Source organism: Rhipicephalus microplus, chromosome 4, assembly GCF_043290135.1.
Source record: "Rhipicephalus microplus isolate Deutch F79 chromosome 4, USDA_Rmic, whole genome shotgun sequence".
NCBI lineage: Eukaryota > Metazoa > Arthropoda > Arachnida > Ixodida > Ixodidae > Rhipicephalus > Rhipicephalus microplus.
In genome coordinates, this window is record NC_134703.1 from 40,439,963 (window position 1) to 40,461,938 (window position 21,976).

Below are 21,976 nucleotides of genomic sequence, written 5' to 3' on the forward strand. Positions count from 1 at the left end.
TCCAGCAATGCTTACAAAGCTGACAGCGCACACAGTTTCTGAAGAAGAGAGCATTGCACGCGCACTGCTGTTCTGAAGTCTGTTTAAAATGCCAGCAGTGTATTTTGAAATGCAATAAATAGGTGCAAGAATTTTCTTTTTTATTTGTGAAATGCGGTTATTTTGTTGCGTACCACCTTGCAGGGATATGCTGCGTACCACTTTGGGGCGAGACGCTATTTCACCCACTATTCGTTTTGGGCAATTACAAAGCATAACATTTGCAGTAAATGCCAGCTGCAGCTATAACAAAATATTGGTTATCCAAGAAAATCGTGGCAACCCTCCAATTTCGTTGTAACGGGGTTGTACTGGATCTTGCTATCACTTTTATATCCGATGTGTCCAGTCTATTCAACAACTACCAATAAATATTTCAAGTATACCAAGCACTAGCAATGGGTCGTTTGCAAGTCACTCGAAAAAGTGACAAACGCATTTTGAAAAGTGGTGCAAGCAAATTTTAACATTGTGCTAAGAGAAGCAGATCTTGCAGATGAAAGTTAGAAAAGCTACTGCTTCACCACAATGAGTTGCTCGAAAATTCACAAAAAGACTAACAAGAGACTAGCTTCTGTGACAGTCATTACACGCATTTTTAAGCGATGAATCTGAACCAACTCGACCAGTTTTCAATTGTGCTATATGTAATTTCACCACTATTGCACACAGCTAATGTTAATAAAAATTAGAACGAAGCACACATTTAAAGAGTATGAATGAGACTGACCAGCTCACCTTACGATATCAGCGGCATCATCGTCAGTTAGAGGCAGGGGTTCTCGTATTTGATCCACACTGCAAAAACAGAAAAGAAGAAATTTCAAGAAAAGATTTTTAATACCTTTTTCAACAAGTGTTTGAGGCGATATTTAGTACAAAAAATATTTCACATTAAGCTTCTAGGCTGCTGTTCATATAGGCAGAGTTCGTGTTCTAGCTTTGCTTTTAAAAACAATGCATTAGCTCAAATTTGTACCACCAGTTGAGGGCAGCTACAGAAAACTACAATGAGGGGGAGTTGCCACATAGGCAAGCACACTCTTGGCAGCATATTAAAAAAAGAACAAATGCAAGTTCACTTTCTCAAAAATTGGTCAAGTAACTATGCCAATTGTTACATGAAAACGACATAGTTGACAAAAATGAGAGATTTCTGCCAAATTTGAAAAGATCAGAGTAGCAGTGAGTATGAAATCTATGCTCCCGGACTTACTCCTGCTTTGAAATAGCCACGCTTGGCTAATATGTTTAGTTTCGTTCATTTCATTTCTGCTGGGCTTCCATTAAGGACTGCACTCCTCTAAAGGATTATCAATGCGCCATATTTATTGAAAATATACGGAGGACAAGCAACAATAGTATAAACTATCAAATATTTTTACACTACACCTATATTTCAAAATCCCTGCTCTGACCATTATTTTGTTTGGCTGTGCACAAATAGAAACTATCGGTTTAACAGGGCTTCAGTGCATGAATCGCAAGCAAAAGAGAAAACTTTAAAATGCCATTTACTGTGACTTCACAATTAAACCAATCATGTACAATAAATTAGGTGAAAAGCTGCACTTATAAAATGAGCTTCCCCAAGAAACGAGTTAGTGAACTTGTACATCTTAACGAGCCTGAAGCGACAATCTCGCAAGGCAGAGACTCGAAAAAAAATAAAAGATTCCCATGTCCAGTTTTCATTTTCCGTTATGCTTCCTTGTCTCTTCGTTGTGCAATATTACAAGTTACAGTTGCAAATAACTAGCGCAAATTTCTAGGTTGAATTCTAGAGCAACATCGTAACGTTGCGGCATAGAGCTGCAGATCGATGTGTACCTTAGCTTTGGTTTATATGTTTTCCCTTATGCATGAAAAAAATGATGCTGATTCAACTGAAATTAACTGTGGCCTAGTGCTCAGAAAACTGTCGTCTCTCTCATCAAATCATGAAGTTTCTTAAAATTAATTAGGGGGAACACCGGTGCTGCGATCGTTCAGCAACCATGAAAATGATGGGTAGTACACGGATTTGTTTAGTCTTCATACCTGCGTGTGGCAATCGCACTTGTGGCTTCGTTTATTGCAGTGTACCGGTTGTGCTTCGAAGTGAAGAACGAAACCTTTTGAAATTCATGAGCCGATTTGAAATGGTAAGCCTAAAGGAATAACGTGGTGAAGGGCAACTGCTGAACATTTGCCAGTTTTTTGTTCCGTAAGAAAACAGCTGGAAGTCGCATACACAGAGCCAGAAGTACAAAGATTAGACAAATCCCTGCACTAATCATCATACCCATGCTCGCTGAAGCGCCGTGCATTGCAACTCCCATAGACACCAGCGCCAGAGTTCCCTCTAGTGTATATTAAGGAAACTATGCATCACACCAGGCAAAGAAGAAAAAAAGCATCACTACTATTGCAAAGCAGGAAAGATCCTACAGCCCTACTGGTTCACCTAAAAACATCAATTTTCTCAGCGAATAGGCTTGTATGGTGCAACAACAATCTATTCAACTTGCATTAAGTTAACTGCGACATAAGTGTGTACTCACCAAATAGAAGTGGTTCCGTTCTTGCGATCTCCTAGGATGTTCAGTTCATAATCCTTCCTACAATTCGAAGAATCCAGGACCCACCTTGTGAAAATTCTTAACTAATTACCCAACACACAGGAATGTTCAAACACACACATTTGTAATAATTGTTAGCAAGAGGGGAAAAGAGTGTTCTTTTGCTGCTGTCATAATTACACATTACTTGTCAGCTATTGCTTGTTATACTTAGGCAAAAGTATGTGTGTATAAAAGGAACAGGAAATACAACGCATTTACAAAACAGCCTAAATCTAACACAACCTGCCAATTCGCAAACATGTTACCAAAGAAACAATGTTTTTATTCTCAAGTAATTGAAAGTTGTGCTACTGCAGTCACAGTAATCTAACGACACGTTTTTTCTATGCTGGTATATTCGCATGGCTGATGCGACCAGGGTAAAGGAAAGCCAAATAGAAGTATTACAGCGAAATTTTTTCATAAATTCAATAATTGTTCAATAGCTTAACTAGGCCAATAGTAAATGGTAATGATCACGTGTGCTTCAAAATCTCAGTTATTTGATTTTATGCACAATGACCGTCCCATGACCAAATACGACTCCTGGGGATGATCACGACAGCAAAAACCCTTTGCAAATGCACAATGCTTGCAGAAAAAAAAATGCTTCCTTAACACAATAAGTTTTGTTTCCACAAATAGTCTAGTATTTAACCTATCAACTTTAAATTGATGGCTGACCTATAGTCAAGATATTTTATTATCCTCAAATATGCTCTAGACAGGTTTTGTGGCTTGAATACAGCATTCGCACATGTATGCTTGAACGAAATGGTGCCTATAGCAGACTTCATACCAAACACAAGGGCACTGCACAGCAATAACGTAAATCTAATGGCACCTGTTCATTTGCACACAGCTTGCAAAAAAAAAAAGGGCAACATTTTTATTGCCAAGTAAACTCAACTTAGGACACTGCTATTGCGGCTATTTAACAAGTGTTCGGTATGAACATCCATAAAGGAGGTTGCAATTACCTGTAGGGCAGCACAAGTTTGAGAACAGCCGAGCAAGAAACTAACAAGTGGCTCACCTGTCCAAAACTGAGGTGCTGTCCGGCGATGAACAATCACTGTAGGGCATACTAGGCATCCTTGCAGGTAACATCGGAAGCTCGCCCTTTCTGCGGATAACCACCCAAATGAAACCACTGGTCTACCTTTGAAACGCCACTTCGATGCTGCTGATCATCCCTCGATCTATATGCAACTATTGTATCAAAGCATGGCAGAGGACAACTGCATTTAGCACATGACGGGCAGCAATCTTAGACTGTCGTAATTTAACATTTTCGCGAAGTTCGTGATATTTTTCTCTATCGATACATCCGGCACACTGCTTAGGTTACGCATTGACCTGTTTATGGCAAGCATGAGCCCAACTATAAGGCCAGTGCAGCCCATTCAAGTTCCCGTGATTCGTAAACAAAAATTTCCACAGCGTGGGAAAAGACTTAAATGCACGAAAAGAGTGCTGACATGCACAAGCGCCAACTTTACTACCGATTGTTATTCAGAAAACGATACATATGTAGCGAAAGATTGCACAGCTCTTAACAACACACATCTACAACTGTGCATGATCACTTACAAGTTACAAAATTAAAACAAAAGAAAGGACTATCTCGCGAGAGCATACCCCTGGAAAAGATACTTCTTTTTCATGCAAGCAATGGAAAGCACGCCGATGCACGTTTCTCTGAAGCATGCAATAGAAAGCACGCCAATGCATATTTCTCTGAAGCAAGCAATGTGCGCCACCTCTACGATTTCTGGTGAGCCAATTATCGCTTGTCTAAATTACCTCCAATTGTAGGCAGGCAGGCAACCAAACCCCTTACAATTCGCGCTCAAATATTTAGAGTTGCCGCTCTGCCCATTCTATCAGTGTTCCTGTAGGCGTATATTGTTTGGCCAACTTATTCCGTTCCGCGCGACACTAATACATACACCACATTGTCAACAACATATTTTGCCGTAATTCATTTTTTCCACAATTTTTTCCATTTACATTTATACATTTGTACATTTATACATTTGTACATTTATAGCATCAACATTTTGTAAGGGTACCAACTTTCCCTCATGTGCTAGAAACCAAAATTCATGTGTAAACATATCACAAAGACGTAGTGTGATGCAGTTATGACCTGGCAGCCAAACTAAATTTCACACCGAGATACTCACAGTGAGTGCTTGTGAGCAGACCACCCAGTCATGCAGCCGTTGGCCTCAGTGTCACTAAGAGCTTGTTGTCTGCACAATGGCAAGTTTTCATTAACAAAAAAAGATCTCTTGAAGATGCCATGAAAAGGATACATATGATTCAACACAAAAGCACATGAGGACACGTCCACTTGCACAAAACACCCAGTTGGCCAAAAGACCTGGTGTGCTAGGCCAGTTTATGTCTTAGTTTGTCGAGAACTTCTTTGGTATGCGCTGAAACAGTGCAAATGTTACCTCAATCTGTCATACTATTGTCGAATACTAAGGTGGGCCAATCAAAATGCGGCTATGTATCAACCAATCCTTGCAATATTTTGAACAATTCATAAGCAGTCTTTAAAAAAAAAGTTTTTTTTTTCTTTAATCGAGGGAAACTTGTCAAACTATGAGCAACACCAAGATGTCGCACGTGTCTTGTTTTCAAGCCTCCACCGTTCACGTTAGCAAAGGCCTTGAAAATGTACAGATAATAAAACCGCAGCGGATGGAAGATAGCACAGGCAACGTGGAAGTGATGCAAAATTTTACATTCGAAGGAGAGGTGAGCAATGTCGGCACAAGGACTTTTCATACCAACACTAAGGGAGAAAAAAAAAACACAATCACTCTCCACAAGTGACAAATCAGAAGGGCATCTACAAACACAGCTAAGCATGACCTCAGATATACAAAATATACCATATCTCTGAGGCAGCTCAACCTACCTCAGCAATGATAACCATGTCCACAGAATGTTACATTAGGTGCTATTTTAAGGCTCCTAACTAGGCTAGCAGCCTGCAAAGCAATCTCTGCAAGCTAATGAATTTAGTGAAGTACAATTTCTCGGCAGTTAATTCACGACATCATCAGTGCTAGTGCTATGTACATGCTTTCTTAAAATACTACGCTTTTTATACTCACTTCATCCTAAGTATTGCAAAGAGTTCTGGTAGGTTTGCCTCCATGTTGCTGCAAAGCAAAAGCAAAGCAAATCTTCAAACAATGCAAAGCAAGGGTCTTATTGCAGAGTGGCAAGACATGCTGAACAAGGTAGGAAAGCAAGTCAAAAGGCAAAGCCTGTAGTTTGAAAACTTGCCACATACTCTGAGCGTTATGTACCCACCACGCCGCAGAAGCTTGTGCAGCATGTTCTAGCCTGTAGTAGTCGCAGACGTAGTTGATTGGTATGTGGGGTTTAACGTCCCGAAAGCACCACGATTATGAGAGACGCCGTAGTGGAGGTATCCGGAAATTTCGACCACCTGGGGTTCTTTAACGTGCACCCAAATCTGAGCACAGGGGCCAACAACATTTGTGCCTCCATCGGAAATGCAGCCGCCGCAGCCGGGATTCGATCCCACGACCTGCGGGTCAGCAGCCGAGTGCTTAACCATTAGACAACCGCCGCGGGGCCAACACTCCAGCATTTTAATTCAGATAAACTCAATAAAATGTATGAGAGGACAACCACCGCTGTAGCTCAATTGGCAGAGCATTAGACGCAGCATTCAAAAGTTGCAGGTTTATCCCTGCCAGCACGAAATTTTTCTTCTGTCCACTAATTCTTCCTTTCATGCATGTCATTACTACCACTAACAACACCTACACTTTCCTTCGCTTGATTGACAGTTCCAAAGAGCTTTTAAAATTCCTCTTTGTCCAAAAATAATGAGAATGTCAACATGTAGAAATAATTACAACATGTGCATACATGATTTTCCCCATTTTGTGCAGATTTATGTGAAAGAGACGGCGTAGAACGAAAAACAAGCGATTCCTTTCAGAGGTGCAGAGAAGCGCGGAACTTATGAGCGTGTTTCGAACGTGCTCGCTCTTAGAAGGGCAGGAAAGTTGGAGAGGGGGGGCAGGCGCGAAGCCATTTCCCTCGCCAACACCGCCCCTGGCATTTGTCTGGCGTAATTCAACCGAAGCACTGGGGCACTCGATATAGCAACACAGTTCGGTTAACCTATTAAATGTTGAAACTAATAATTGTTAGAATTTTACGTCCAGAAACACGATACTATCATGATGGACGTCGTAGTGAAGGGTTCCGGACTTCGACCACCTGGGGTTCTTTTGACGTGCACCTAAAAGCACACGGGCCTCAAGCATTTTGTCATCCACCGAAAATGCGGTCACCGCGGCTGGAATTCGGTCCCGCGAGAGGGGGGCGTGAAACAAACCTAAACTACGCCTACTATCTGCATCGGGTGACTTATCAAAGATATAAAGGAACGAAACGGTACTGACAAGCGGTAACATTGCATGTCGAATATGGCGGTGTAAATAAGCGTATTGTTGCGACGGCACAATACGAAAGGGGTTGAGGCACGGGCATGCCCTCTCCTTACCTTTCTTCCGTGGGATGAGGCACGGAGAGTTGTGGCAAGGTTCATATATATCCTCCTAGGGCGTTGCATGTCAGTTGCCAGACTTTGAAGTGGTTGTTGTCAAACTGCCGCTAAATTTGGCTAAAAATTTTTTCTTGTAGTAGTGGCTTTTTGTTAGAGTTTGGTGCCATTCCGCAGTGCATTTCGCGAGTGCATGAGCGACGCTGGCCGTTTTAATTAACGGAATGAACCGAGCCTAGCAGAAGTCGAGCGTGGTGCTGTCGTGCAATTAAGAGGCCGTTTTAATTACGTTTTAATTAACGGAATGAACCGTGCACTACAGAATTCGTTTTAATTAACGGAATGAACCGGAATGATCCGTGCAATTAGTACCCCGATTAACCAGCCTTGTAACGCTTATTAACACATGTATATACGAGTCCGAACGATATATCTTGTGCTGACACAGCTAGGGGAAGCGTAGCGTCCCCCGTCGTAGCGCGTGGTCGACGCGACACGATCAGCTGAGAGAAAAAAAAAGTAAGGGGGGAGGTGGGGGCAGCGCATTACCTCCTGCGACTCTATTCAGTTTTCCCCGTCATCCCTAATACTGAGACGCGATATCCTAATCGCACAGCTGCGCACACAGCAAGAGAACGCGCCTCGACTTCTGCTAGGCGCGGTTCATTCCGTTAATTAAATTGGCCTCTTAATTGTGCAGCAGCGCCACGCTCGACTACTGCTAGGCGCGGTTCGTTCCGTTAATTAAAACGGCCAGCGTCGTTCGTTCGCGAAATGGACCGCGGATGGCACCGAATTCTCACGGAAAAGCCACAACTACAAAAAAAAAACTTTGCAGTAAATTTTAGCGGCAGTCTGGCAACACTGATCCTCACCCCCCCCCCCCTCCTAGGTGTGGCAACCATTTATGCAACGCCAAAAGGAACCTTGCCGGGGTTGAAAGAAAATGCGAAACGTCCTTCAAGGGCTACACTTACGAAGGCAAGTTAGCAGAAGCACCGCTTGACGATCCAAACGAAAACGTGGCCTTGTGTTTTTTTCTTCGATCACGTTTCGTGGCGAACATCTCCGTCCTGCATTCGCCATTAAAAAACACGGCATTACGGAACAATACGGTGAAAACACTAAACTGCACCTCTGAAGAAGTTACGCGACAGCTATAAGATGTTCTTAATGAGTAAATAGCAGTATTCAATAAAAGGGCCACGTCCAGGGCACTCCCGTTTCTGGCAGTACAGCCAAGACACGTTTCTTTAGTTTTTGAATACGCCGCCTATGCGAGTCTCGCCTCATTGCGTCTCGGAAGGGTGAACCGCTTCCCTAGGCGAATAACTGTAAGCCGTAAATGAGATTATTGTGTTCTGGGTTTTCGGTTTCGGTTTCGGAATGACATGTGAGGATGCCAGGAGGCGCCGCTCTAGCATCTAGGATAAGGTCCCTAGATGAAACAAGTTTCCAAGGTAGCGTCACTCATTATTCTCGAGCCGTCCTCCTCACTCTCTTGATTACTCCTCTTTTTCTCTGCCATCCGCGTCTGTAATTGGTGCATTACTTGCACGTGATCTTGCAAATGGCTGGTGGTGTTATTTATTATTATGCAAAAGGTTCAAAACGAGTACGCATGCGCATATGGCTCCAGCCGGATTCTCGCCGTGACCAAAGACAAAATCGTAGCCAGAACTGAAGAGGAGGAGCGTTTCGGTGTGCGCTAAGTCAACCAAGATTGTTCCGCCATGCTCGTTCAATGCAACATCTGCGTTTTTCAGCAATGCTGCGTTGCCGTAAACAACAGAAAATGGTTTCGCTCTCTTCAACTTACCTCGTGCTTTCCGAGATGAAGCGCGCCATGAAGTGCAACTATGAACCATTTCACGCGAATGCTTTCGTGCAACTCCGTCAACGTATGTCGACGCGGATCTGCGAAGCGAGTTCACTTGTCGGTTTTTATTGAAACGCCAGGCGCGCGTCTAATGCGTGTCTAGTGCATTCCAGTTGATACAAATACATGTGGGTATGCACGTACACAGAGCAGCTGTAGGTTGTAATCAACGCACCTTCAGAAACATTTCACTCTTGACCAGTTCCCGCTTGAGCCGAAACGCGCTGCTTCGAGACACCTCACCAGTAGAACTCTCACTTTTCAGGAAGTTCCCAGCACCGCATCAGAATCACTTGGCATCACGATTGTCCAAATGGGCACATTAAAAAAAAAACGTCATCGCAGTGCTGCTGGACGAGTGTTCGTACCAGTCTGGTCGTAGTTTTTTTTTTTTTTTTTTGCGTGTGCACAAGCCGATTGTAATCAATCGTCACAACGTCACGCCCTGTGGCCACTTACATGATCCAGCAAGAAGCACGTTCACTGTGTCACAGCACGAACAAAACACAATCGGAGAAGTGGACTAGTTAGAACTGGACGAAATACCGCGGCCGTGGAACTAAAATGTACTACGCGAGACGCCATGGCTAGTGGTGTAAAGAACTGCACAACGTTGCCGGTTGAGTAACACGCATCCCGCTTGCTCTTGTGTTGTGCCGTTTATGTTCATAAAGGTAACTGTTTATTCTACGTCTTATTTCGTTCCATTTTGTTTCATTTACATCTATCTACCGTAGCAACGGAACCAAAACATTCGCTTTTGGATGAAAGTTTTAAACCTTCTAGGGGGCGCTTCAGGAACATAGGCGCAGAGGAAAGGGAAAGATGTCGCTACCTTGGAAACTTGTTTCATCTAGGGACCTTAATCTAGGATTTCAAGGCGACTGTAAAATAAAAGGAGTGTGTGTTGGGTAACCGTGGAGTGCGGTTGTTGTTCTTCTCTTCGGCGCTTCGCGCCAACCCGCGAGTTCGGGCTTGTCGGAGTCCCTGCCGGCCGCGTACGTCTCCGTCGGCCGTCTTCTTCTTCGTCGACGTCGACTTGAGCACACGTCATAGACGCACCGACGATGTTGATGGACAAAGCCCTGGTGGCATCACGTCCCAAAAGCGAGCTGCCATTGGCAGTTACATAAAAAGTAATGGAAGCAGTGCGACTGCGATAGGAGACCTGAGCTGTAAAACGACCTAAATTATCAATCGTTTCCTTGGAATATGTTTGTAGAACGACGTGTGAAGGCAAAAGCCGAATGTTGGAAAAATGAGTATGAAAGTCAGCGGCACTGATTAAAGAGACCGAGGCACCAGTGTCCACGAGAAATGACAAGGGCACATGGCCCACTGAAGCTACGATGCTGGGCTCGGACGTAGTGTGGAGGCCATTCACATTTAAAACAGTGACCGTATTGGTCTGTGCAGTGCTCGAAGGAGCGGACGAAGAAACTGGTTCAGGAAAATTTGCTGGACGGGAATTGCATACGGACTGAAAATGTCCGATTTTTCCGCACGCAAGACAAGTGCGGTTTCTCGCGGGACACTGCGCAAAATTGGCTAAATGCTGAGCCTATCAGCAACGAAAGCAATGCGCGGTTGCGCTTGGAGAAGAAAATTGCGAACGCGAGTTAGGAGCTCGGTGCTGTTCCTGAAAACCAGAATTTGGCGGAATGGGGTCGCCATATTGCCGGCTTCCTCGCCCCCGCGACGCAGAGAGGCCACCATGTTGGCCGCCACGGAAGGACTGTGCAGGCGGGCGTCCATGTTGGCCGCTGCGCCGAGACGAAGATGAAGGGCCGCCATGTTGACGCGTCCCGTGATACAAAGAGCCGCCGCCTTGGCCCCCCGCAGCAGAAAGTTGCTGCACTGAATGCGGAGCGAATTGCTCCAACTGTAAGCGAATAAGCTCGTCCTCTCGCGCAATCGAGAGGGCTTCGGATAATATCGAGGAGCCCTTTTGAAGCATGCGGCAGCGGATATTTTGCGAGGCTACCCCGGTGAAAAGCTGGTGGCGGATAATATCGTCCGCGAGGGCGCCGAGGCTGCACGACGCGGCGAGCGTTCGAAGAGAAGTAATGAACTCGGTGACTGGCTCACCAGGCAATTGTCGCCTTTCTTGGAATTTCACGCGTGCGAGATAATCGCACGAGACTTCTTTAAAATGCTCATCGAAAAGAGCAACAGCATTCTTGAAGGCATCGCCCGACGCTGGCGTCGGCGACGCGTTGGTGGCGTCCAAAGTATAGAAGAGCTTTAACCCGGCAGGGCCCAACGCGTTGAGCAGCAGGGCCTTGCGACGCTCGGGCTTGCTGGCGTCCTCCCCGGCCGCGTCTGCGTAAGCCTGAAATACCAATATCTAGTCCGCCCACGGAAGTGGCGGGACTCCGTGCGAATGAAGAAATAGGGGAGGTGGAATAGGAGACGCCATTTCAAGCAAGAAGAATGGAGAGGTGCAGACGAGAAGGAAATGACGCCAGTACACTGTTGAAGAAGACGACAAAGGCGGCGTAGCTGAATGAAGAAGGAATGAAGCAACGCAGCACGCAGTAGCCACCTTGCTGGGAACAAAGAGCGTCTAGGGTTAGCAGGTAGGTCCGTTAGAAGCAAGAAAAAGACAAATGGGTTCTTACACGTCCTCGTCGCCATTGTTGTGTTGGGGCTGGCTGGTCCCGACGAACCAGAAGAAGGAGACGGCCGACGGAGACGTACGCGGCCGGCGTGGACTCCGACCAGCCCGAACACGCGGGTTGGCGCGAAGCGCCAAAGAGAAGAACAACAACCGCACTCCACGATTACCCAACAAAAATAAGGAAGAGCTCACCTGAACTCGGTCGGGCTCCGATGGAACAGTACTGCAAGCTTCTGGACGATTGCGTAAGACAGCCGCGTAGACGTTCCAGTTGCGAATGCCGAACGAGGCTCATGCAGGCACTCGCGCTCACGATCCACGTGCTATCTTCACTTGCAACCACCGGCCAATCAGACGACGCAAAGCGGCAAGCCGTGATACGCGTGATGATGATGATGATGATTCCACAGACATGGCTCGTACCTACTCAGGGGGATCGGCCAAGAATCGATGACTTAATTAAGATTTTTTTAATATCGAAACCACCCACCAGAAAAAAGAAAGAAAAGACACCCTAGGCAGAATGAAAGTAGTGCAATAGTTGCTTGTTACTCGTTCAGATAAGACAAATATTCATTACCTTGAATAAGAATCAACATGGTTAAACAATGCTCTTGTGTTCGTTGGAATTTTTTTGCACGAATAATAATCACGCAATTAAAAGCTTAATTCTTTTACTTTCATTAAGGTACTTGCAAACTGCGTAGGAAACGTTCTCGTGGCAGAGCCCAGATCGTAAGCACCGAAGGATGCTCGAAACGCTTCTCCTTCTTCTTTGCCGACGCCGTTTTATTTCAATATGTCAGCGACTAGCAAAGGCACACTGTGCCATGGTAAGGAACTATAGTTTAAAGTGTTCACACACCTTCTGTTGCCTTCTGTAGAGTTAAGCCAGTTCAGCCACAGAACACCTATACACTACCTTTCAGCCACAGAACGCCAGCCGGTTCAGCGTTAAGCCAAGCTGTCACTTCACCGGTTCGCCCTCGCCTTCGCTAGGTGTGCCATAACTCTCTAGATGTCGCAGCAAGCGCGTGGACAGTTTCGGTTTCATTTTTGTGAAACTGAAACTCTTGACAAGTAGTTGCCTCCTGGCTGGTTTTCAGAGCGGTGATCAGCTGCAGATCTGCATATTAGTCACAGTGTATTAAGCATGTGCCAGGTACTTGCGAAGGTGTCATAAAAACTGTTCGGTCCACGTTGCGCAAGAAACGCCGTACAAGCGATCGAAAATAAATATTTGAGTATGGTCAGATACGATCAAACGCAACCTGCGCGTGATCGACAAGTGGAAAAACGCTCTAAATAGCTGCGAAGTCAAGCAAAGGCAATTAACAAATGCTACAGCCGCAGAGCAACGTCTCTAAAGCAATGGCCCACACCCTTCCCGCATACATTTGCATTTAATACTTCTTTTACATCACTCCGTCGCGGTGGTCTAGTGGTAAGGTACTCGGCTGCTCACCCGCAGGTCGCGGGTTTGAATCCCGGCTGCGGCGGCTGCATTTCCAATGGAGGCGAAAATGTTGTAGGCCCGTGTGCTCAGATTTGGGATCACGTTAAATAACCCCAGGTGGTCGAAATTTCCGGAGCCCTCTACTACGGCGTCTCTCATAATCATATGGTGGTTTTGGGACGTTAAACCCCACATATCAATCGCTTTTTTTTACATCGACAGCTGTTTTCGGCCAAGCTTACGACTACAGACAGTGTAACAAACCGAACAATTGTAAAAAAAAAGAGAGAGAGAGAGCACTAAAACTAAAAAAAAAACGTATAGCAACACCATCATTGTGAAACACGAGCAAGTGCGTACGTCACATGGCGAGCGCCTCGCCGCCGTTCATTGAGTTCACTCTATGTCTCTCGTCAGGCGTTATATATATATATATATATATATATATATATATATATATATATATATATATATATATATATATATATATATATATATATGTATATATATATATATATAAGGCAGAGTTATTATATACATAGTGAGCAGACGTGTGCAGTGAGGAGGTCTGCTCACTGTACACCAACATGCCCCACCATGACGAAATAACGGCTATGGTTTCTTAATATTGTTAGGAAGGAGGTGTCGGGACATGACGCCACGTCCGTGACTGTGGCGACCTTGGGTAGCGTGGTCCCGGCTGTAGCCACCCGAGTGCCGAAGAAGACGAGTCGAGGAGCCAGTGTAGATGGGAAGAAAACGTTTATGTAGAATATTTACATGTTGAGAGTAGCGTAGAACAGCATGGAACAGATGAAGCACCCCCGAGCGTCTTTGCGCTCGCGTTTTTATACACTGCCTTCCCAGGATTCACTGCGAGGGAAGACAAGTCTGTTCATGTCCCTCCTTTAGGATTGTCCTCCTCCACTCCGACCCTCTGCAGACTAGTGCGCCAAACCAGTTTCTAGAAAAGTGCAAGGACATGCACACCCGGTGGCACAGGGAAGAGCAATAGGGCACCGCTGGCTCAGCTAGCTCCTTGCAAGACCCGAACACAATGCACCAAGGCGTGGTCGCTGGCCTAGGAATTTTTTTTTATTTACAGATACTGCAGGCCCTACCCGGGCCCATGCAGGAGTGGGATACAAACAATACATTCAAGCAATAACTAGTAATACACTGGAGTACAGGGCATAAATGAAAGAATACATAACTATCAAGTACAGAAAAGTCAAATATATTTTCTCGCTGTTCAACAGAACTGCGCTCAACTAAGAATATTTTCAACATTTGTAGCCGGATGATTTGCACTCAAATGACACTATTTTCTGCATACATCACTTATATGGTGAAATTAATCTTTTCTATCTGTTGAGTGAATGAAGCCGTCGAGGCAGCATTCACTACTTCCGCAGGTAATGCGTTCCAATGAAAAATTGCGCGAGGAAAGAGAGCGAACTTGTGGGCATTAATGTGGCTAGGTGGCTGCCTAAACGTTTTGTTGTGATTTGTCCTAGCTGAAAGTTTAGAAGGCTGCTGAAGGTATCGTTCCCGTGATAATTTAAAGTCCCCGTGATCAAGTTGGTAGACGAATTTTAATCTGGATATTATCCTGCGCTGTTCTAGTATTTGTAGGCTTGCCCTATTACGTAGATTAGTTACACTATGTTGTCGGGAGTAAGCGGAATATATAAAGCGCAGAGCTAAATTTTGGACCCTTTCTATTTTCTTAATCAAATATTGTTGCCAAGGGCTCCAAATAATGTCGGCATACTCCAATTTTGGTCGCACGAGGGCTTTATACGCTTTTAGTTTTAACGGAATGTAGAAAGCGTGCTCTTGGCATAAGTCCAGATGCGAGGCCCATTGTTCGGTGCACCACCCAAAGGAGGAGGTGGAAGCACAGGCTGCAAAGGTCCCTCCTGGTAGTCAGGTGAAAAGGGTTTTCAGGTGGGGGGGCCCAGCAGACTCACCACCATTGTAATTTTAAGCAGCCCTGGAATGTCGCTCCCGGCATAACAATATGTAAATTCTGACTCATCAACTGGTGTAAGTGGCGAGGTACTGTTTGCACTTCTTGAACTTGTATTAAATTATAACCATTTTGAGTTCTATGGCAAGCACTTCATTCAGGTTAGTGGCACTGCAATGGGCACAAAAATGGCCCCAAACTTTGCGAGCACCTTCATGGCTTCATTTGAAGTCCAATTCATTGAGGGACACACCTTGAAACCCTTCTACAACAGAAGATACTTAGACGATATTTTTATGATATGGAACCACGATGAAGGAAGGATTTTCCGCTTCATAGAGGATTTTAACAAGTTCCACCCGTCAATTAAATTCATGCACAAAATTTCCAAAACTAGCATTAACTTCTTGGACGTCACTGTCACGGTAAAAAAAATGACCACTTGTCAAGAAACCTTTACAAAAAGCCAACATGCAGACTGTCAAATGTACCTACATTTCAACAGCAGCCATCCAAAGCATTGCAAAACGGGAATTCCATATTCTTAGGCATAACGGTACTGAAGAATATGCACCGATATGCAGGAATTTGACAGACATGCAGAACGCTTAAAGCGTTCTTTATTGAAACAAAATTATCCCAATGACAGTATTGACAATGTCATACTACGTGCTCGCAACGTGAACCAGAATGATGTAATTAAGGGGCCAAACAGAGCATCTAAAACGACTTCCCAAACGAACCTTGTACTAACTTATTCTTAAGTGCCACGAATCAACACCATCTTTTCCGGCCATTTCAACATAATCAGGCAAAACAAACGACTAACTTCAATTTTCGTGGAGCCTCCTCACGTGGTGTACCGCAGGCATAAAAACCTGAGGGCATAAAAACCTGAAGGCCATGCCTTCCCCCCATCAGTAGTTGCGAGCGAAAGAAAATCATGGCTCCATCCTTGGTGTGAACTATAAAAACATGGGCTTGTTTTTTTATGCACTTATCAAAGCCGACCTGTGTGTCTGTTAACATGCAAAAACACCAGAAATAAATATTCTTTATTTCATTTACAGCATGCAAGTACCACTGATTGGCCGAAGGAGTGTACGGAAAAAGTGAACAAACCTCCAAGGCACAAAGAAGAGGGTTCATGAGGCTTCTCTCCTTTGCATAGAAAGGCTATGTAGTATGCACCATACATTGGGTTGCATGTTTTGGATACATGACGGGCAAAAACTAGGCAGCTCTACGTTGACTATTTCTAGTTTCACGATACTAAATGTACATGTGAAAGACTTTAGTTCAAAAATACTAGCTGATAAATGCTAAGTTGAGACGATCACCTTCCGGTAATATTTTCTTGTGCATTTGTGTTTCTTATGCAACCCCTTTTTATATCCCCATTCCCATATGGTGCCATTTAAAAAGTTTTCAGATTGAATAATTAAGCAGCTCGCCCAAGTCAGTAGTATCAATATGGACCAGATTTAGGGGAAACCCCCAAGGTGGAGTAAGATTCTGCAAAGGAAAGTTTGACATCCACATTTAGGTGGATGTCAAACTTTCCTTTGCAGTATCAATATGTATACCTAAAGCGTTTCACTGAGGGGGTAGTTCCCATAGTTGCCTTAAAAAAAAAGGCCAGTTTGTTTGCCCAGCCTCTACATCAACCGGTCACAGCTGTTGCAGCAGTCTTGATGAAATTGCTCTGCTGTGTAGGTAACCATACTTCACATTTTCACAGTAAACTTTTTGTACACATTACGCATTCTCTCACATTTGGTTTATTTACAGTCTATGGATATTACAAGCACGCTATGAATACATCTTGAAATGACCCCCCCAAAAAAATGTACTAACATGCTTTCACATACAACAGGTACTATATTAAAATGTCAAAAGCAAAGTATAAAAGCAAGCACGTCCGTAGCAAGTACAGAAAGAATGCAACTTTACAAACAGTTTTATACACATAGATCGAAAGCAGAAGCCTAAAAACATACTTTCACACACTCTCTGAATTGAGGGTATCATCAACACAAAAAATTACGGCTGCATTTATACACATACACAGTCGTTGCCAATGTCACAATTGCATGACTATAATGAAGTCTAGTATAAAACATACCATATTAATCTTAAAAGCTCTAAACATTCTAAAAATTATTCACAAAGATGTCCGAACACTGTGTTTAGGCCAAAGTTATGAATGGTAAAATAAATTGAGTTTTGCAACAATTGCAATTTTTTTAAAAATAATGAAAAAAAAATCACCGAGTGGTCCATCTCTACCGTTTCCACCGATCCTTTCCTAGCAGTCAAAGCTCCAGTCAATGGCAGAGTGACAGCACACTATAGGCGTCTTCTTTTCAAAAGAGGCTTCAGAGACGAGCATCCTTTTGTCGGTGAGCCCCGAATGTGAAGGCCAGAACTCTGTGGCACAGATTCAGCCAGCTTACGGAAGGTGGCTTGCAATAAGCCCCTAGCCTCCACCAGTGTTTGAACGTCATGACAGCGGTAAAGGAGGGAACTGCACTTTTCCAATTCCTCGGTTACACTTTTGTGTAGCTCCGACACTGAGGGGGCTGCTGTCCCAGGAAGCATAGCAACCCCAGGCTGTAAAGGCACTTCACAAAAGCTGGTCTCATTGACAAAGGGAATGCCTGACTCTGATGCTGCTGTACCAAGATCCTGTGAAGACACTTCAGAAGGGCTGGGCTGATTGACAAGGGGAATCTCGGAACTTGTTTCGGATTCTGGACAGCTTCCAAGAGTAATTTGCGGTCAATTGAGGTAACTCTGCGGAAAAGAGGAAAAGCCCCACCTGTCGCTGTACTTAAAAACAACACAAAAGTGCTTGCATGGGTACTTGTGCTTCCTGAAATCAGGGCAGGTACACGATGGCTTGGTGAAGTCGACAGTGTGCAGATCATCATCACTTCTTTCAGAATTAACCGTAAACACACCTTCAACGGGGAGCTCTTCCATGTCTGTGGGGGTGTATTCCTCTGCGTTAACGACCCGTCTCAGCATATGCTTAACGAAACCATGAGGCCGGTCGTGCAGGTATGCAGGAACATTTTCACTGTACTGTCTGTACGCTGATGACTGCCTCCTTGCTGCCTCATGGAATTTCGCTTCTTTGTCGGGAAGGTAGCCATGAACGACAGTCATGATCAGGGATATTAACGACCGTTTCCCGCTGGAACTTTTCACGTACTGTGCCTTCAACACGCGGTTTTTGGCGTCAATGCCGTTATTTGTGGTCAACACAATGTCAAACTCCAGCCTGTAGGACATGACCCACGGCTCCTTTACCGACAACCACACTTCTTCGAAGTAACTGCGGAATCTTTCATTTTTCCAATACTCAGAGTCAACAAGGACTTCAACCGCCTTGTCAAAGTCATGCTGATTTGAAGCACTGGCTACGTGTTTCATGAGTCTCAGGGCCTCATCTGGATCGGATATGTTGTTTTCCTTTCTGCGCAGCCACCTCTGCCATGCTTGTAGTCTATGCAAGTCACAGATGGAGATTTGACTCTCTGGAAACACTTGCTTGATGGCACTTATTTCTGCCTTGCTATAATCCACCATCCAGTATTGTGGGGACCAGTTGTCACACCACTGCTTGAAAACGTCTAAAGCCTCAGCGATACAGTGGGCCGTCTCGAACTGTATGATAAACACACCAGCTGGTGTGTATCCCGACGGTGTTTTCATGACAAGCAAGAAAAGTGGTAGGGCGTAGTCACTCGTCTTGTGCGTTGCGTCCAGGAAAACTACTGAGCCTCCGTACTTTTTAAGCATGCTCCTCATGAATTTTGTTTGGAAGCAAAACAGCAACGTGTCTTCACACTCGCTGGCAACGCCCTCTTCCACGTTGTCCGAGTCGCTGCTACCCACGAAGCTGCGTGCTGCATACGGCCGATAGACAACGGAGGATTCGGGTTGCTCACCCCTGATCTTTTCAATTAGGATTCTAGCATTCTCTTGATCAACTGTGCTGAACGGTTGTGCTGAAGCGGTCTTTTTTAAGCACAGTTTGGATCTGGTTGCTGGTGTCACGATGTGTTGGGAAAAAGGCCCTGCCGCTGCTACCAGGCTTCTCCTTGTTCGCAAAAAGTACGCCGTGCACATAATAGTGAAGGCACTTTTTCACATCTGATACAGAAGTAATGCCTTCTCTTGCCAACATCTGAATTCGCTCAGCAACGCTCTTGTCCATGTTTTGGCTGAAAGCTTCCATGTCCTCGAAACCATGGTTTTGATGGGAACTGCAGTCGGCAATCCTAACATATACCCGCGTCTCTTTGGCCACAGTCTGCTGCTCTGCGTCAAGTGCCTCCTGCAGCTCCTTGGCCTTGTCGGCTTTCAGACGACCCTCTCTTGTCTGGCCGCATGGCTGGGGCACATCCACCTAGAAAGCAGGCACTGTTAAGTACACAGATCATATTTTATGGTTTCAAACATTGCGACAAGATGAGGGCAACGTCAAGATGAGACATAAGACAGCGCTGAACTAATAGCTGGAAGTATATTTCCACTATTGCCAGTATGTATACATGTGGAAAATAGCAAAATAAGAGCGCAAAGCACAAAACACATACAGTCTTGGCTTAGATGCCAAGACTGTATGCGTTGTGCTCATTTTATCTTTCACATTCTGTTTATCTTGCTATTTCCCACGTGTATACATACTGGCAATGGTGGAAATATAGAGCGCTGTCTTCTGTCTCATCTTGATTTTGCCCTCATCTTGTTGCGCTGCTTGAAACCATAATGATCTTCAACCAACTGTGTTGTGTCGGATTGCACAATCATAAATGACATGATAAAGGTCCCCAGGAATTAATCTGGAATTATTTTTTACTTGTCATTGCACATTACATACCTGGAAATCTGGGTACAACTATATCCACTTCAAATTCATTGTTGCTGCGCACCCCTTCTTCTTTGCGCCTTGGAGGTTCACCCGCTTCTTCTCGTACACCTCTTTCTGCCAGTCAGTGGTACTTGAACTCTGTAAATGAAGTTAACAATATTTATTTCTCGTGTAAACTTGTAGTAACCTAAAGTAAATCTTCTTTACACTGCCTACACACAATCTTTGAACTGGAAGACTGCTGGATATGTGCATGAGATTAAACTTTTGGAAGTGCATCACCATGTAACATACCCGTTCTTTTTTTTCTCCCAAGTTTTCTTGTAGTATTGTTCCAAATATGCACAATTTGACGGTTTCCTTGACAACTCGGAACGGCACATTGTCCAGAGAGATTCGAGATCCGCAGTGCATCATGGAGAAGACGACATTGGCTGAAAATAAACAATAAAGATGATTTAATGAAGGCACCTAGTTTTATGCATGGCAGAGTGCAATATCAAATCCCGTTTTAGTTTTTGTGTAATGGCAGCAAAAAAACTTTAAGGTGCGCTGCCTCTGGCAAGAAATTCTGGCTTTCGTCAATCAGAATAATAAATATAATTATCATTATTATTATTAATAATTACCCAGACTTTTTATGCGGTTTTTAAGTTACAACTTACAAGCAGCACAACACGTTACAGTTTGGTTGGTCCTTGGGATTTTAATATAATTGGGCAAAAAATATCGACCCTGACCCTTCAGCTTCTCATATACAGCGTTCAACATCAGGCCCGCCTTGCTCTAGACGTCTAATTCACACTTCCTGGAGGACCACGGATGGCACGCACGGCCGTGTCACAATTAGCTTGCTAGCGCGGTGCTAATCATGACTAAAACCGAAAAAATACAGTTCAGATACAACTGAATAATTTGGGGCGCTAAGCAACGGGGCCAAAAGAAACACGCAGACACAGACAAGGTGCCAATTACAGCTCCAATAACGTTTATAGAATCTCTGAAGATCGGGTCATGTCCCGGTAATCCGAACAATACTTCACTCACACCGAAATGAATCGGTTCCAGGGGAACTGTGAACTGGTAACGAAAACAATGATACCTAACCCTAACTTCAAAAAGGCGAAAACCAATAACCGCAACTGAGAAGAAGCCTGTCCTGCCGTGTCCCTAGCTGGTTTAAATTACTACTGCGTGCTTCAATGCAAGATCTACACGCAGATCAATACATTAAGAAGCAATCAAGACATCCTCACATTTAGACGACTTGCTCAGGTCTCTTGATGTCCGCACAGCATACCTCTTGTTGACGGCAGCCAGGGACCTCTCAAAAAGCTTTAGCTCTTCGTCTGACTTCAGGTAGCCATGAGAGTAGCCGTCGTCATGACGTAATCCTTGGAGGTACTTTTCGATCACCTTCTGTCGGTCAGGAGGCTCGCTCATTGTTGCGTTCCGATTTTCCGGCCACTTAACAAGACAGTGCACGCTTCTCGCTCATGTGGAGTCCACACCACCACAGCGACAGGTGGTGGTGGTAGTGGTTAGAAGAAAGAAGAAAAAGGCACCTAATTTCTGTCTGTCTTCAGGCGACACGGCGCAGTGCCTTATAGGGGTGGGGAGAAGGAGGGACAAAAAGAATCGAAGGAAAATAGACGGAGAAGTAGACAGGCAAGCGATGGAAAAAAGAAGGAGATAGGAAAGTGGGGATCTGGTCGAAGCAGTCCAAGGGCGGGACGCCACAATGCAAGAGCTGCACGGCCTCAGGAGACAGCGGAGGCGAACCAGTCGGCGGGAGCTACGCTGGCATCGGAGATCGCGAGGGCACAACCGTCCAGCTTGAAATCCTGCGAGCGAATCCAGCGACCGCGTCGACCGCGTACCGCGCCGTCAAACGGAAAGAGAGAGAGACAGAGAGAAAAAAAAGGAAACGGTGGCTACGTCATCGCAGCGAGGCCCCG

At 44.7% G+C, this 21,976-nt stretch overlaps 2 protein-coding genes across 2 annotated transcripts in view; both read right to left on the reverse strand.

Moving 5' to 3' along the window:
- The window catches only part of LOC142814238 (uncharacterized), a 64,018-nt gene extending 52,016 nt beyond the window's left edge, over positions 1–12,002 (reverse strand). The window contains exons 1-7 of the mRNA XM_075892605.1: positions 11,901–12,002; positions 8,187–8,282; positions 5,777–5,824; positions 4,832–4,900; positions 3,679–3,768; positions 2,583–2,639; positions 778–837 (exon numbers count right to left, since the gene is read on the reverse strand). Coding sequence (XP_075748720.1) covers positions 778–837; positions 2,583–2,639; positions 3,679–3,768; positions 4,832–4,900; positions 5,777–5,824; positions 8,187–8,275 — 413 coding nt within the window. The 5' untranslated portion in view covers positions 8,276–8,282; positions 11,901–12,002. The remainder of the gene's footprint in view (positions 1–777; positions 838–2,582; positions 2,640–3,678; positions 3,769–4,831; positions 4,901–5,776; positions 5,825–8,186; positions 8,283–11,900) is intronic.
- A 5,915-nt stretch (positions 12,003–17,917) lies between these two features.
- LOC142814343 (uncharacterized) lies at positions 17,918–18,943 on the reverse strand. Its single transcript, XM_075893028.1, has one exon. The coding sequence runs from the start codon at positions 18,941–18,943 to the stop codon at positions 17,918–17,920; it is 1,026 nt and encodes a 341-aa protein (XP_075749143.1).
- Positions 18,944–21,976: the final 3,033 nt, after the last annotated feature.

Coding starts and splice junctions, on each gene's coding strand:
- LOC142814343 (XM_075893028.1), bottom strand. CDS start 18,943: ATGCTTAAAAAGTACGGAGGCTCAGTAGTTTTCCTGGACGCAACGCAC.